Raw genomic sequence first — 16,701 nt, forward strand, 5'->3', positions numbered from 1 at the left:
GGACCAAAGGGCACTTACGTAGAAGAGTCAAGGAACCCACTTACGACATCTGCCCAACTCTGCAAGATGGCACTTGTCTTTAAGGAGATGAGACATTGATGGGGAAAGCAGGTACACACAACTCACTAAGTAGGCCACCTCGGTGGCTATCCTTATTGACTGCCCATCGAGGCCAAGAGGGCTCTGGCTTTCACTCCGCTCTTGGGCTTAGTGTAGAAATGGCTTCGGGCAGACCCATCATGTCTCTTCCTCCAAACCCTAATATGCTTGTATAATATTATTTATAGTATATGAATATGATGTGATCTTGTCTAACCCTAATGATTGAATATATATATATATATATTTGTGTGTATGTTGCTTATGTTATGATTGCAGGATTCGAATCCGAGATCACATTATTTAAAGAAATATTTACTTGGTAAGATGTAACCCTAACCCTAATTTGTTGCAATTGTGATCCTAGGGCAAATTTTAGGTCAAATTAGGAAGGGGACATTATAGAAGCATCTTCAAAAACAAAGGTTTATTCATCTTCACTAAATTTGTGTAAAATCCTTGGATATTAGGTGAACAAGAAACAACTCTAGCTTTCTTATCCATGATAGTTGGAGTATGAGGAACTTGCTTGAAATTATATGAAGTGATTTGTGAACTAAAAGTCTTCAAATGTTCTTGCACGTCAATTTGTTTTTGCAGTCTTTCATTACTTCACTAAACAGATAAAGAACACTTGGCTCTGATACCATTTTAAGGATCGTCACTAAAAGTATTCATTAGTCTCTTATTTGAAAGAAAAGCTTCTTTTGTAGGGAGGAGGAAGAGAGCCCCATTGTGAAAGACAAGAAGTCATCCTCCATTGTTCTCCTTTATTTTTCATTTTTAATTTGATTTGGTCACTTAGTTTCTTTTGTTTCTCTTTGTTGTGTTTGGGTCCATTTGTTTGATGTATTTTGTGAGTTAGTAAGGGCATGCTATTTTTATTTTTTTGTCAAATTACTGGTTATTTTAGTTGTTTTATTTGTATTTCTTTTTTCTTTGTTCTTGCCCATGTCTTATCCCTGTGGTATGTAGGATTTTAGGGTTTTTCTTGGTATGTAACACTCCTGCAGTGGGTTTGTTTGGCATTTTTGGAGGTGGTTGTATGCAATGTTGTTGGATTCAATGGAGTCAGTAAGTGATGGGTGTATTACTGGAATTGGAGATGTTGTTAAGTCATGGGAAGAGGTGTTGGTTTCAAGTAAGAAGATTGTTGTTGGTAAGGCAGCCGAGTTTCTTGTTCAAATGAATGGAGGGTCCATTCAAACACAAGAACAAGGTGATGCTTGTAAGGTGAACATTCTTATACGATGACATTATTCCCTGATGAAGAGATGCTTGTGAAAATTCTTATTTTACTCCAATGTCTTTGTTTGCAAGGAAATTTTTGATGACTAGCTGGCTTCTGTCTAGGGGAAAAAAATGGGATTATATGTAACGTTTTGTCGAATGCTCAAAAAGGTTTTTTTTGTTGTTTGAAAAGAAATAATATGCAGAAGAGAGTCATTTCTAAGTTCTTTTGGAATGTGGCAAAGTCTTTATTTAAAGCATTTACTTGGGATCCTCTTATAAATCTTGAAGATTTTGTTTGCCAATCTTCTCCTAAATGGCTTGAAATATGTGAGGTTGCACCAAATTTACGGTTGTTGCTTCCACAAGTTATCAAGCTTTTAGGAGAAGTTATTAAGATGGAACATACAATATCTTCCTTTCCTCATTTGAGTGCTTGGGTATCAGTTTCTTTAAAGTCTTACATAGTCTTCCTAACCAAATAGCTGTTCCATTACATGGCTTTGTAAGCAAAATAAGTGAATTAGGTGTGCTAAATGCAGTTTGTCTTATAAAAGCGATGGTCAACTGAAAATGAATTGGCCACTGCTAAATAAGAGTTCAAAAGAGCAGAAAATTAATTGTGGTGCCATTTATGAATGGTAAAATAAATATTGATGTAAGCTCAAAAAGGATTGACAAGATAGAGGATTGAACCCCTCAAAATATTGTAGAAATTTGGGAAGATATATAATTATTCATGCAGATAGTGGTAAATAGGAGAATGAGAATAAGAGTCCTGTTGAATCAAGCCCTCCTTCATGGTGTATTGATGTGAATGATAATAATAGAATACCTCTTGAGTGTTTTGAAGTGTCTAATTGCCTTGATGCTATGTCTAACAAAGTCAGGCCTCCCTTGCAAAATAGGCAAGGGCTAGGGTGGGAAAAGTAACGATTTTGTTTCTAAAGGTGTACAAAGTAGTTCTAAAAGGTAGAAGACCGTTCCTCAAATTGAGAATGTAGGGTTAGGTGGTATTATGTCTGGTAATGATAATGTGCGTGCAAGGTTAGGTTGTGTTGATAAGTCCATTGATAATGAGAATGGGATAAATTGCAATTCTTTCCTCCCTATTTTGAAAGGTTATGCAAGGGGGAAGATATGTTTCCTATATGTCAGTAAGCTGGTTACTTTTTGTTTTCTTGCTTTGGAGAAAATCATAAGTTGGAATGTGCAAGGACTTGAAGCCCATGATAGAAAATAATTTGTTAAATCAGTATCTAAATTCGGGTTGGTGTTGGATTGTATTATGTTGGAAGGGATTAAGACAATAGGATTTAATTTGGAATGTGTTAGTATTATTTAGAGATGCCTTAGTTTAGGCATGTATAAATGATGAGCTATCATGTTTTTTACCTTTGCATAGATCTATATGAAAAGGTTTCACTCTGCACAAATCTATAAGAAAAGCTAAGTTATTGGTTTGGGTTCGGGAGTGGGTTCGAGGATGCGAACCCGGTTCGTGGGTTGGGTTCGCCCATACACACACACATTATATGCAAAAATTTAAGAAGTATACAAAATTACAAATCTAAATACATTTAATAGTATGCTACTTCATCATTGATCAATGCTAAATGCCAATTCAATTGATAGTTTAGAATTTCAAGGGGCAGATTAGGGTTTTTTGCTTTAAAAAGGCAATTTTTAAATTTTTTTTAATGTTTAAAAGTAACTTTAAGTGACTTAACCCAGCCGGTGAACTTGGGTTCACCCGGGTTCGTGCTTGGGTTCGCCCGGGTCCGGACAGGGTTCACCCTAGGGGCCCTGGGTTCCCTGTGGGTTCGTGTTCTTGGGTTCCCTGTGGGTTCATGAACACGAACACAAACACGAACCTAGAGGGAACCCAGGGCCCCTGGGGTGAACCTTGTCTGAACCAGTCACGAACCCAATGTGAACTAGGACCCACGTGGACCCGGTCTGTGTTAGGGGCTCTAGACAGGTGAACCTTGTAACTTAGAAGAAAAGGCTTCGCTCTTAGCACCTCATTTGTTTTAGCATTGTTCCTGAAATGGCTCACTATTTTTTTAGGGAATTTTCATTAGGTCTCTAGTTAAGGGTTTGAACCTTCCCATCAGGGAGTCTTTGATAAAATTACAATTTATTGATGACACTACTCTTTTCCGTTGAAATAAAAGTAGATAATTTAGGAATCATAAGAGAAGGTTATTATTTATTGTATACTGCATCAGGTTCTAAAATTGTTGTTCATAATTCTAATGTTCTAATTTTGTTTCATGAGCATTCAAATTGGTTGCTTAATAAAGGATGGAAATGTTTAAGGCCTAATGATGTTATCAGTTGTCTTGGTATTCTCTTTGCCCTTAATCCATCTTTTAAGGAGACGTGGAACTGGGTTAAGGACAAAGTCAATAATACGATATATAAATGGCAAGTTAACATGCTTTCCCTTGCTAGAAGATTCCAAGTCTGTTAGAAGGTGATGTCCTCTTATACATTGTATTTTTCCTCGTGTTGTTCGGTTTCTTCTTGATATTAAAATCAAATGAATAAATTATTCTAAATTCTTCTTTGGTCTGATATGAAATTCAGCGAGAAAAGACATGATATTTTTTGAGGATGGTGCATTTTGCCTAGAGAAATTGTGGTATGGGATTAAACGATATGTTCAAGCAGGGTATTTTTTATTAGCTAGTAAATGGGTTATTAAATCTTTACATGGTGTTGAACCTTGGGAACAATTGATCAGGTATAACTTGGTTAACAAAGTTCCAGAGAATTGTTATAATAGGAATAGTTTGCATATATGGGATATTTTATTTGGTAATTTTAAAATTCAACATACTTGATCCCTTGTATTTTGTTCCATATGGAAGGCTTAGAGTTTTGTTAAGTCTTTTGTTTAAGGGCATGAGGTTGTTTTGTAAACACTAAATAACAGGTTTTAATTTTCAAATCTATATGGTAGAATTTAAAATGCAAAGACTCACTTGTGTTTTCTAGAGGGTGTTCAGCTAAAGCTTGGAACAATTGTGGTTTGAAATATATAGAAAATATACTTGACAAAGAGGGCTTGTTACAATGGAAGCTTGTTCAAGAAAAGTATAAGGTGTCAAAGGAGCACAAAAGAAAAAATGCTTGTTTGGAGGGTTATTTAAAGCAGGTTCTGTTATCACAAAAGCTTGCACCCTTGCTAAGCTATCAACTCAGCAACCTTGTGAAACATGGAAACAACCCCGAAGTGTGGGACCTTGCGCAAGGGATTGAATCTCCGGAGAAGGCCGGCTTCCTTCTTCAATTAGGTGCAGGTGTTGAACCTACTCAACACTCCAAAACTAAATCCTAAGCCTATCCTAACAATTTGCAGAGGTAAAAGGGAAGAGAGAATGCTTGAAATAGAAGGAGGTGATGCACCAAGAAGAGATTGTTCCTCTCCCCATCTGAAATGGCACAAGGAATCAATTGAAATGCCCAAGAGATGCACAAACTTCAATTGCATGAGTGACCCAAATGCATGTGTGGAGGTTAGAATTTTTCAAGTGTCAAGAGGGGAGAAGGATTCCACAAGTCACACTCAGAAAACAAGTTAACACAGCATACATGTGAAAGAAAACCACAAAACATACACTTACAATGGAGGTAAGAACACATACACAACATGCATAAGTTAAAGTAAGGCAAGAATGATAGTTTCAATTCATCCAAAGGCCAAAAGCCAAACTTACAGTTGCAGAAATGTAAAAATAATTACAAGTCTTCAAGAGAAGAGAAAGAGCATGAGAAAGCTCAAGGCAGCAGGGCGAGAACCCTTTACAATGAGGCTTAACAACCTTTATATAGAAAAATGGTTTCAAGAGTGATCATGACCCCTGTATGTCAGTCTAGGAGTGTAGGGTAGTGCATGCACTTGACTTGTACATGCAAGCAACCTAGCCATACCCACAAAAGGCAATTCTGAGAAGGGTGGATTGATTGACCTTCCAAAGTCAGAGTATGCAGACATGACATAAGTCACTGCAACAAGCATGGCCTCGTACCTCCCTTGATGGAAATCCTGCCAAAAACATTAAATGCACTACTGTGGCTCCACAAAAAAAGGTGCATAAGTCACAAAAGCTGTCAGAGCATTTAAAGCCTTGAGTGTCGATCACGCCATCCAAAAGTGTTGCCATCTGGAAAGAAGTTTGGAAAACTTCGGGGACCTGGGTCACCGAAGTTGGGAAAACTTGGGAACCTAGGAACTTCGGGGTTTCGAAGTTCTGGGGTTGAGGAAGAAAAGACCTAGGAACTTCAGAGACCTAGGTCACTGAAGTTGGGGAAACTTGGGAACCTGGGAACTTCAGGGTTCCAGAGTTCCGGGGTTAAGGAAGAGAAGACCTAGGAACTTGGAAACCTGGGGGTTTCGGAGTTCCGAGGTTGAGGAAGAGAAGACCTAGGAACTTTGGGTTCTGGAGTTCTGGAGATGAAGACTTAGGAACTTGGGAACATGGGAGTTCCGGGGTTGAGGAAGAGAAGACCTAGGAACTTGGGAACCTGGGGGTTTCGGAGATGAAGACTTAGGAACTTGGGAACCTGGGGGTTTCGGGGATGAAGACTTAGAAACTTGGGAACTTGGAGGTTCTGGGGTAGAAGACTTAGGAATTTGGGAACCTGGGGGTTCCAGAGTTTCGGGGATGAAGACTTAGGAACTTGGGAACTTGGCGATTCCGGAGTTCTGGGGTAGAAGACTTAGGAACTTGGGAACCTGGGGGTTCCAGAATTCCGGGGATGAAGACTTAGGAACTTGGGAACCTTGGGGTTCCAGAGTTCCGGGATAGAAGACTTAGGAACTTGGGAACCTGGCGATTTTGGAGTTCCGGGGTAGAAAACTTAGGAACTTGGGAACTTGGGGGTTTCGAAGTTCCGAGGATGAAGACTTAGGAACTTGGGAACTTGGGGGTTTCGGAGTTCCAGGGTAGAAGACTTAGGAACTTGGGAACCTAGGGGTTCTGGAGTTCCGAGGATGAAGACTTAGGAACTTGGGAACCTTGGGGTTCCGGAGTTCCGGGGTAGAAGACTTAGGAACTTGGGAACCTTGGGGTTCCGGAGTTTCGGGGATGAAGACTTAGGAACTTGGAAACCTGGGGGTTCCGGAGTTCCGAGGTAGAAGACTTAGGAACTTGGGAACTTGGGGGTTCCGAAGTTCCAGGTTTGAAGACTTAGGAAACTGGGAACCTGGGGGTTCTGGGGTAGAAGACTTAGGAACTTGTTGTGATGTTTTCACACATCGCCCCATTGCAAATGGGGACCCCCTACTTTTTAGGCCCTCCCGGTCTTTTGGCTTGCGTTTTTGGGGTCTTTTCGCAGCAATCTCGTCAGTCTCTCTGCTTTGCAAGTGTTGGGGGTCATATTGGTCAAGTCTGCCTTTCGTTTGAGCAAATTCGGCTAAGACTAGGGCTTGTTTTGTCTTGTTTTTGGGTTTATGCCTTTTGTCCTTGATTTTAGGGGTTTCTGTTAGGGTTTTGAAGAAACTGAACATACAACTGGAATCAGGACCCTTCAAGGAACCTCCTAGTAAAATTTGAGCCCAAATAGAGCAACTTTCTATTTTTAGAAAGTCCCTATTTTTTAGGGATTTTTTCGGGTCCCGGAATGTCGCCATTTTGCCAAAAATCAAACTTACTATTTTTAGTAATTTCTATTTTTAGTAAGTTTCTATTTATAGTAAGTCATTCCTGCACCCTGTCTAGGGGTCTAACGCTGACACTTTGAAGGTTTCTATTTTTGGAAAGTCAGTACTGGCAGGGTCAGTCAGACAAGGTGACAAGGATCAGACGTTCGCAGACATTTCTAATTCCGGAGAATCCGATAGCAGACAGAGAAAGCCAGAAATTGATCAAGTGCTGGAAGCCTATGCCTAAAATGGAAAGCTCAAAAATTCACCAAGGTTCAGGAAGTCATTCCAAAAGGACAGATGGAAAAATCCATGAATCCTTGGTTAGAGGAAAATTCTGCCCAAGTTTGGAATTGGGCGCCAAAATGGGATTCCCAAGGACAGAAGGAAAATCCATGAATCCCTGGCATTGGCAAAATTCTGCCCAAGTCTGGAATTGGGTGCCAAAATGGGATTCCCAAGGATAGAAGGAAAATCCATGAATCCCTGGCACTGGCAAAATTCCGCCCAAGTCTGGAGTGAGGCGTTGAATTGAAGATCCCATGAACAAAAGGAAAATCCGCGAGTCCATGGACAGAGCAAAAATGCACCCAAGTCTAGAGTCAGGCGCTGAATTGAAGATCCCAAGGATAGGAGGAAAAATCCATGAATCCGTGGACAGAAGGAAAATGCGCCCAAGTCTGGAGTCAGGCGCTAAAATGGAGAAGCCAAGGAGAGGTGGAAAAATCCGCGAATCCATGGACAAAGCAAAAATGTGCCCAAGTCTGGAGTCAGGCACTGAAATGAGATTCCCAAGGAGAGAAGGAAAATCCATGAATCCTTGGCATGGTGAAAATTTCACCCAAGCTAAAAAATTGAAATTTTGCCTAAGGCATGGAATCCAAGGAGTCAAGGAGGAATAAAAAGCAAAATTCCCCTCGGGTGAATTTTCGAATTTGCTATTTTTAGACACCAGATCTCGACGGAGTGTGGAAAATTTTATAGATTCAGAATCGTGGCAAAATTCTCCATCCAATGAACCTGGCTCCTAAATTTTAGGAGGATTCCTAAAAAATAGGGATGTTGAAAAGAAGACATGGACAATTCACAAAACAATGAATTCCTTCCTCAAGAGGAATTTTCGCCCCAGCCTTGTGGAGGGCACTAGAATGAAGAGTGCATGGAGAAACAGGCAAATTGCAAGAGTCCTTGACCAAGGCATTTTAGCGCCCAAGTGAGAGAAGGAGCGCCAGATAGGAGGCATGGAGGATTCACAAATTCACTGAATCCTCCACCAAGTCAAAATTTTGTCCAAGATGAAGGACTGGCGCCAAAATGAAGGGCATGGAGGATTCACAAATTTCATTGAATCCTCCACCAAGTCAAAATTGCACCCAAGAAGAAGAAATTCCAAGAAAGTGAAAAAATTGGCTGTCGCGGAAATTCCTTCCTTCAGGACAAAATTCCAGGAAAGGTAAAAAAATTGACTAAGTGTTTGAAATTTCTTCCTTCCGAACATAGTTCTTGGAAATCATGAAAATTGGCTAAGGCATGAAGGATTTCCTTCCTCGGGGTAAGGAACAAATTCCTTTCCAAAGGAGAATTCCTCCACAACAAGAAATCACACCCAAGGATGAATTGAAGATAAAATTTCTAAGGCAAGGAAGGAATCAGGGGATGAATTGAACAAGAAATTTCCCCCCTAGGGAAGAATCTGAAAAATCCATTTTCAGGGCTCAAATGACCTCCAAATTTAGAAATTTTTGAAGATATGGATACGTGAGAGAATTCTCTCTCTTGGACCAAAACCCTAAAATTGTGGAAATTCCTAAAAAATAGGAGATGGTGGAGAATTGTTGAAAATCTCCTCCGGAGCAAGGAGAGTTTGAGAAACTTCAAGAAAAATTCTTCATGGATCAAATTCTTGTCTCTTGAAGTTTTCTCTCTCCAAGGTTTTCTCGCCAAGTGGCAGCCGAGTCAACGGACGTTGAATTAATGAAGCATCTCTCTGCATGCAGCCGTCACATTTATGACATTATGACATATTCCTTCTGCATGCAGCCGTCACATTCAGAAGATGATGGTGCATTTATGGCATCACAGGGGATTTTTGCATGAGGGTACATTCATTGCATAGTGGGCACTTCTGTAATGTAATTAATTGTAATGGGATGGAATTAATTGTATATGGGCATGATGGGTTATTAATTGGAGATTCCCACCTTGTTGCATCATGTGTGGAGAATCTTTTGGGCAAACCCTAATTAGGGTTATGCATGTAATCATGGCCTGAGGCCTATATAAAGGGGTTACCCCCCTCATTTGTAAGGGGGGAGCTTTGTATGAAATTGTTGCGATAAGTTTTTGAGAAAATAATAGTGAAACATTGTTCTCTGATGGTGTCCACTTCAATTATTTTTTCAAAGCTTTCATGGTTTCACCTTCCTCGCTTAGATTAGAAATAGTAAAGTGCTTTGATTTCAATGGAGAATGTAATGGTGTCTGATGAATTTCCATGGTTCATGCTTTTTGCATCTTGCTGATTGTAAGTTGCAATGTAAAGTTAGTCTGAGCCCCCCTAAATTTGTGCTGAGTTCAATTGTGGATAGTCATTTGGATTGCGTCGTTTTTGGGTATTCAAATGCACTTTCTCGATTTGAAAATCCTCTAGCATCCCCAGAAGATTTCACCGGTTCTTGTGGAGTTGTAGTTGATCTTGGCGAAGCAGAACTTGGTTTATTTGGAATTTGTCCACCAGAGCACTATTCATTGTTATCACTGCCCTTAGGAGTAGATTTAGATCCTTCTGAACCCTTTCCCTTTTCTTTCAGTTCATTTTAGTCCGTTTGAAGCAGCAGCATCGCAGAATTTCCATATCCGATGATGGAGTTCCAGCCACAACAAAGAGGTGAAAGAACGATGCAAATGTAAGGCCCCTTGGATTACCAGCAATCACATCAACCAACCGAGTCACGTCCATAGCATAAAGGAACCTTGGAGTCGATTGTTTGAACTTCTTGCAATCTTAGCATGCAATTGTACTTTGATCAAGAGAGGATAAGGTGACCGTTGGTGACTTTATTCTGTGTTAGACGCGGTCATAAAAAACACTTCAACAGGACTTCCTTTTGACAAGACAACACGTCATACTTCATGATTCCATTGCTTCCTCTTTGATCAAATTGGGGCAGTGCTGGTCCATGGAACATATCTCTGATCGATTCTCATTGATGGACCAAGGGTGTCATAAAATGACAACAGGGTCCTTGGCATGATTACTTATGAAAGGATGTTGAATGGATTGAGGGTAAAAAGAACTGTTGCAAGTTACTTCTAAATATGTTTATGCTCCATTATCTTTTTCTAAGGATTGTTTCGTTAAATTGAACCCCTTGTAAGGGTTGCATGGTCCAACTATCATTTGGTGCAATAGGTTAAAAATGATTTGGTCTAGGCATCTTGAACCATAGAAAGCTCTTTTTAGATAGTGATTGTTATATTAGAAGCTTGTTGTAGGTGTTAATCCCTTTGTTCCTTGGTCTAAAGCCTATCTTGGCAAAGATGAGTGTACTTTTTATCTTTTTTTTGACCGCCCCTTGTCAATGTTATTTGAAATTGTTTTCGTTTTGTGTGGGCTGGGCTTCTATTGTCTGGTTTGATATTATTTTTGGGGAAATTAAATAGTTAGCCTTCGTCTTAATTTAATGGAATCATTATGGTTTATGTAAGGAAGCTAGGGTAGTTGAACAACTTCCTACACTAATCTTGAGAGGAGGGTTATGCAAAAGTTTTTAGATCCTTACAACAATTACAAAAACTAAATAAAAATAATCATAAAAATTATTTATACCACAACACAATGATTTACGTAGAGAAGATCCTTTCAAGATAAAAACTACACTCCAAAAGACATCCAATATATTATTGAAAAATCAACAAGATTACAATATACTTGCAGAGCAAGCTTTTGCAAGAGTATCACCAAGTAGAGATTCAGAGGAAACTCAACATCTATTAGACTCTCATGCACAATACAACAATACAATACACAATCGTAATATAATGCCCTCATAAAATTGATAACCTAGGGCAAGAAAAGCCAACATAACCTTTATCATTATATTTGTGACCTAATGATGAACGGTCCATATATATATATAAATAGTAAAGCTTTCATAATTGCAAGGCTGAGACACTATATAATATAGTGTGGCTTTCGGGGGTGCTTAAATGTAGACTTGCTATAAATAGTAACCTTTTGTAATTGCAGGGCTGAGACACCATTTTTCCTAATAGTTTACACTTCCATTGATATTATGTGGCTTATCTAGATTGTAAGGAACAAAGAAGTTTTTCAAGGCATTTGGAAACTGCTTACTTTTCTAGTAAGTCACCATTCCTTTTGTGGCATATAATATTGTATTGCAATTGCATTTAAAAAGGGAGATGCTAAAAAGTTTAAGGAGGATGGTTCTTAGATTCCAAATTCACATAGTGTTCTCTTGTAGTTTTTGATAAAGATGGCTGGCCTGTCCAAAAAGATATGTTTGTCATTTCTAGCAATGTAAACGATAGTGTTCTTGATGGTCCAGTTGTTTCTAAGTTATCTTTTGATCTTGTTGATTGATGTGGCTGACTTGGAGCATGGTGGTGGTATAGGCATAGATGATAGTTCCCAGGGAAAATCAAAATGACAGCGGTTGCTGCTTTTTCTTGGTGTTTTTTGTAAATGTGAATATTTGGGTGTAGTAGCTGCTGGAATATCTCTAATGGTTTGGCTGCTGGATTGTGTTGATTTATATATCACAGTTGGTATACGTTATTAGTTGACGAGCTGCTGTTATGCTGGCTAGCTGTGCTTTATAGAGTGTTGAACTGTTTTATAAATGCTATATCTTGATGTAATAGGCTGTAGGGCTGATAAACTTTTTGTTGGTCTGGATGGTTACAGCTGCAAGCTTGGTTATATATGCTGGGCAGATGGCTATGGTTTTTCATTGTCTAATTTGATTTGATTTCAATAATGCTCTTACAGAGTTGACATTTGTCCTGTTTTGCTCTTTTGGGGCTTGCTTTGGTACGCTTTGTATCTTGTTGCTCACATGATCCATATTTGTAAACTTTATCCAATATTAAAAATATATAAATCTATTTTGTTCAGCTAATCAGTAATGGTCAATCTTGTGTTGTTTTTGTTCAGTTACTGCTTATAATACATTAGATTCCTCATTTAGTGTATTATTCTCTGAATTACCAGCTTAATTCAGATCACCCTCTTTGCAATCCACGTTTAACACTCCCTCCACATTTAACACTCAGTAACACATGCTAGAGAAATATTTTAGGAATGGTTAACCATTTCTTCTAATTGATATTTCTCAAGCAATTTCAATTATGAAATTCTCTTAAGCAACTTGCAAGCTGGATCTGCTATTTCAATTAGACCTGGAGCACAAGGAAGTCCTCATAGATCTCACATTTACCTTTAGCCTGTCAACTTTCACATACATATATTTTAGTGCTTGTCCTTTCTCAAATTTCTTTCTTGCATTGCTTGCCTTCTTCAATTTGGCTATTAGAAGTGTTTGAGATGAAGATTTCTCTTGGTGAATATTTGCCCCTTATTCATGTAAGTTTTCATCTTATTTTTTAGGATCAATTTGTCAAATATCTGATGAAAAGTGTTAATGCATTTTTTCCCGTCATGCAGCTGTATAATTTTTATTGTATTATTTCCATGGCAAGTATTCTAGTAGTTTTCAATCACTATCTCATCATGTTGCTGATGGATTTGTAGGTGGGCGAGGACATTGACCATGAATAGATTACTCTGTGATCTCCAGTCAGAGCTGAAAGAACAACCACTTGGTGGGTCAACTATTCAAGAAATTAGTTCAAACTCAAATGGTACTTGTGTAAACTCTGATGATTCATCACCCAAAACTCCAAACAAAAAAGATGGGAAGAGAAAAAGATGCTCTAAAAAACCAAGTAATAATGCTGTTAGTTCGGTGCCTGCAAGATTTTCAGAACAAGGATTACCTTTCACAGATGTGAAGAAGACCATAGTTTCAGAGGCTTCTAGCATAACATTAATAGATATCGAAAAGAGTGCCATGAATCTTGATATTGGGCTATGCCAAGAAGGGGAAAACAACCATCCCTTAAAAATTTCTACAGTGAATTTGTCAGAAATAATCTCAAGCCCAGAATCCCTTACTGAAGAATATTGTATTCCTTCAGCACTGAGCACAGGGGATTTTCCCACTCCCAAAGAATTGGCAAGTTTTGATGAAGCATTTTTGGCAAAGCGCTGTTGTCTTGGTTACAGGGCTAAGCGCATCCTGCACCTTGCAACAGATATTTGTAATGGTACTATTGATTTAAACTCTCTTGAAAGCTCTGATGGATCACCACTGTTGAAATTCAGTGAGTTGGAGGAATTTTTTCTCAAGTTAAAGGGTTTTGGTCCATTCACAAGCTCAAATGTGTTGATGTGCATGGGATACTTTGAGATTGTTCCGGCTGATTCTGAAACTGTCAGGCACTTGAAAAAGGTCGGTTGAATTTATTCATCTTCCTTCCTCTGTGGAAAGATTTTCCTCAGTAATGAATCGTTAACTTCCCTTGGCAGGTCCACAGCAGGTTTCAGTGCACCATAGGTACTGTTGCTAAAGAAGTTGAAGAGGTCTATGCAAGATATTCACCTTTTCAGTTTTTAGCATACTGGTAATAAGTTTTCTATGATCTGTGGTTTTCTGATTTTTCTATGCCTGATTCCTGGTTTAAATCATTTTTCTTGTTCATTTGCTCAAGAAGTATTTTCAGAACTAGGTTTCTAAGACAAGAAATAGATGTGCTACTGAAAGAGAACAATTATTGCTAATTTTTTCTCTGTTCAGGTGTGAGATGTGGGACTGCTATGAGGAAAAGTTTGGGAAGCTTAGCCAAATGCCTCCCTCTCATTATCATCTTATCACTGGCAGTAACATGAGAAAAGAGGTTTCTAAATATTTCATTAACCAAATGCCTCCCTCTGATTACCATCTTATCACTGGCAGTAACATGAGAAAGGAGGTTTCCAAATATTTCATTAACCAAATGCCTCCCTCTGATTATCATCTTATCACTGGCAATAATATAAGAAAAAATGTTTCCAAATATTTCATGTAAGAATGAGCAGTGAGCCCTTTTCAGGTTCTTGTGGTCAAAACCATGAGGGGAAAGGATTCCAAATATTTCTTGAGGCTTCGTTTGTTTTTGCAGAGTCAAGGATGAGGCACATTTTATGATAATTGGAATATGCTTCCATTTTTTGGAATTCATGCTTACAAATATTAGATATTAGAGAATGAAACAAACATTTGATGGAGAACATGCATATTGCAAGCACTGTCTTAAGCTGAAGCAGACAAAAGGCTAGCTTCTGTCTTGGAAATCCTCATTAGGTCCTCAATTTGGATGACTTGCGAGCATCTTATTCAAGAAAACTATCCAATTCTAATACTTTCATGGTTTTGGGGGACAGCATTCAAAGAAGATCAATACATTCACTAAAATAACTTAAGTGGTTCCATATATGGACATTATCTTGTAAGCATTGTTTTTCATCATCTCAGTGGGTTCTTGTTTTATCTGCTTAAAGGGCTCAAGTCTTTTAGCAAACACTAGTTTCCCAAAATTATGTTGACCTTTGCTAAATATACACATCTAATTCATTGGCTGGACCATCGGATCAATTTCTTATTTTATTTCTTCAGAGAATTCAGCTTCTTGTTAAATAAATCTAACAATCTGCTTATCAATGTTGGAAACTAGCCAATGGAGATATTTTTAGATATGTTCAGTTAGACAATGAGCATAAATGTGTAATTAGCTAGGTGGTCCTTTGAGGGCTCAAATTGAGGTCTGATCATGGCCATATGGTGCCTGATTAATTTTCTTACAGAAGGGTGCTTGGATATTATTAGTTTAAAAAATTCAAACTGATCCCATATTCTATGCTTATAAGATCTCAAATGATTATTCTTTTCTACCACGGAGATCTTAACCATTTTATCACCAAAGAGCTGTAGGTGCTTTGTTTTTTGCTTTCTCAGCGATCTACATTCTGAGTGCCAGAGCTTCATATTAGCAACATCATTAGTGCAGTAAAATTGGAATCTGTTGGAGTAAAGTTTCTTAGCCCTTCCAGCTGAGTATAAAGCAACACCAGAAGTGGCTCCGTTTTTGCATAAATCAAAGAGAGAACAAGTAAGTTCTTTACAGACCAAGAGATTCAAAATCAGAAGTCAAAAAGGGCATGTACTAATCATATCAGAAACAGGATCCAATTTCACACCAAAGTGGAGTGCAAAGATTGAGAACAAAATGAGAGCTTAAAGGGTTTAAAGAGCTAAGAAGAAGAGGTAAATTTGTAAGAAAAAATAAATAAATCAGTCATCAGAGCAATTCCCAGGTTTCAAAGCAAGAAAACATTATATAATCTGATTTCCAAGTCTTTTCCAGGATTTTTGAAGTCTGGAAGTGAAGTTTCCAGAGTACAAAAGATGACATCAGAGTTCAATTTTCTAGAAATCTTGTGCAAAGTATGAAAAACAAGAACTTCGAGGGCTTAAAAATATCATTTCCAGATTTTAGAGGGATTTGTAAAGCATTTTGTGTGGTATTTTTGTGAATGGTTGATGTTTTAGGATAATTTTTGTTTCACGATAGTGATTATCCTAGAAAATCTCTTCAAGCTCTTCAAAATCAGTTTAAAGTGCAAGTTTAAGCTTGTAATTTGCTTATTACAATTTGCTTGCATTTTACTTAGGGGTTTTGGAATTAACATATGTTTGTATTCACAATCATGATTCACGAGTGTTTGTTCTTTTTCAAGAATCATTGCAAGGAAGATAAGAATGCAAGGATATTTCAACAATGCAAGGATTGCTCTTGATGAGGAACTTAACAATGCGGTGGAGGTTATCAAGGTATTCAAGACATTCAAGAAGGTCATGACATTCAAAACACAGTATTACAACGTTAAAGGTGCACATGTGCAAGATGAAAGATTTCACCATGATGGCAAACAAATGGAGAACTTAACACAATGAGCTCCACACCAACGTGAAGAAGTCAAGCTACAAGTGATGCAAGAAACCGGATGAGGGTATTCTAGGCTGTGCAAGGGATAGACATGTGGAAAAGAAAGATATTTCAACAATGTGAGAGGTGGAGATGAAAAACTGCAAAAGAACATGAGAGAAGACAAAGTCAGGACATTACAACATGAGGACGAATTCATCAACAACACAAGTAAAGAAGAATATTACACGATGAAAGGCTCTACAATTGCAAGAGGATCAAAGACATCGAGGATTGACATCATGAAGGCAATGAAAGAGGAAGATGAATAACAAGGAATGCATCTCTCAAGTAGATGGTTTTAGAAGAGTTAATCAAAGTTAGAAGATGATGCAATTTGGGAATATGACCCATCACAATTAGTCAAAAGCCACATGATGATGTTGAGTATCAAGAGATATTGCTTGTAATGGGATATCAAATCTTCAAGGCATGCAAGTAGTTGAGGTGGCATCTAATCATCATCAAGCCAATCAAATGATCTTAAGTCAAATCATCCAGATTCATTGAGCTTGACTCATCCCAAGATGACAACTATACATGTGGAAGGCATTGAACCCAATGTACCTAACCTATTTTCTCATTGGTCCACATTCAATGTGGGACATGTA

At 38.3% G+C, this 16,701-nt stretch overlaps 1 protein-coding gene across 1 annotated transcript in view; it reads left to right on the top strand.

The window, feature by feature from the left end:
* Positions 1–14,707, top strand: part of LOC131051602 (uncharacterized) — a 49,059-nt gene extending 34,352 nt beyond the window's left edge. Inside the window, exons 3-5 of the mRNA XM_057986179.2 lie at positions 12,759–13,518; positions 13,596–13,690; positions 13,864–14,707. Of these exons, the coding sequence (XP_057842162.2) occupies positions 12,759–13,518; positions 13,596–13,690; positions 13,864–14,134 (1,126 nt within the window). The 3' untranslated portion in view covers positions 14,135–14,707. The remainder of the gene's footprint in view (positions 1–12,758; positions 13,519–13,595; positions 13,691–13,863) is intronic.
* Positions 14,708–16,701: the final 1,994 nt, after the last annotated feature.

Source organism: Cryptomeria japonica, chromosome 2 (genome assembly GCF_030272615.1).
Source record: "Cryptomeria japonica chromosome 2, Sugi_1.0, whole genome shotgun sequence".
Classification (NCBI taxonomy): domain Eukaryota; kingdom Viridiplantae; phylum Streptophyta; class Pinopsida; order Cupressales; family Cupressaceae; genus Cryptomeria; species Cryptomeria japonica.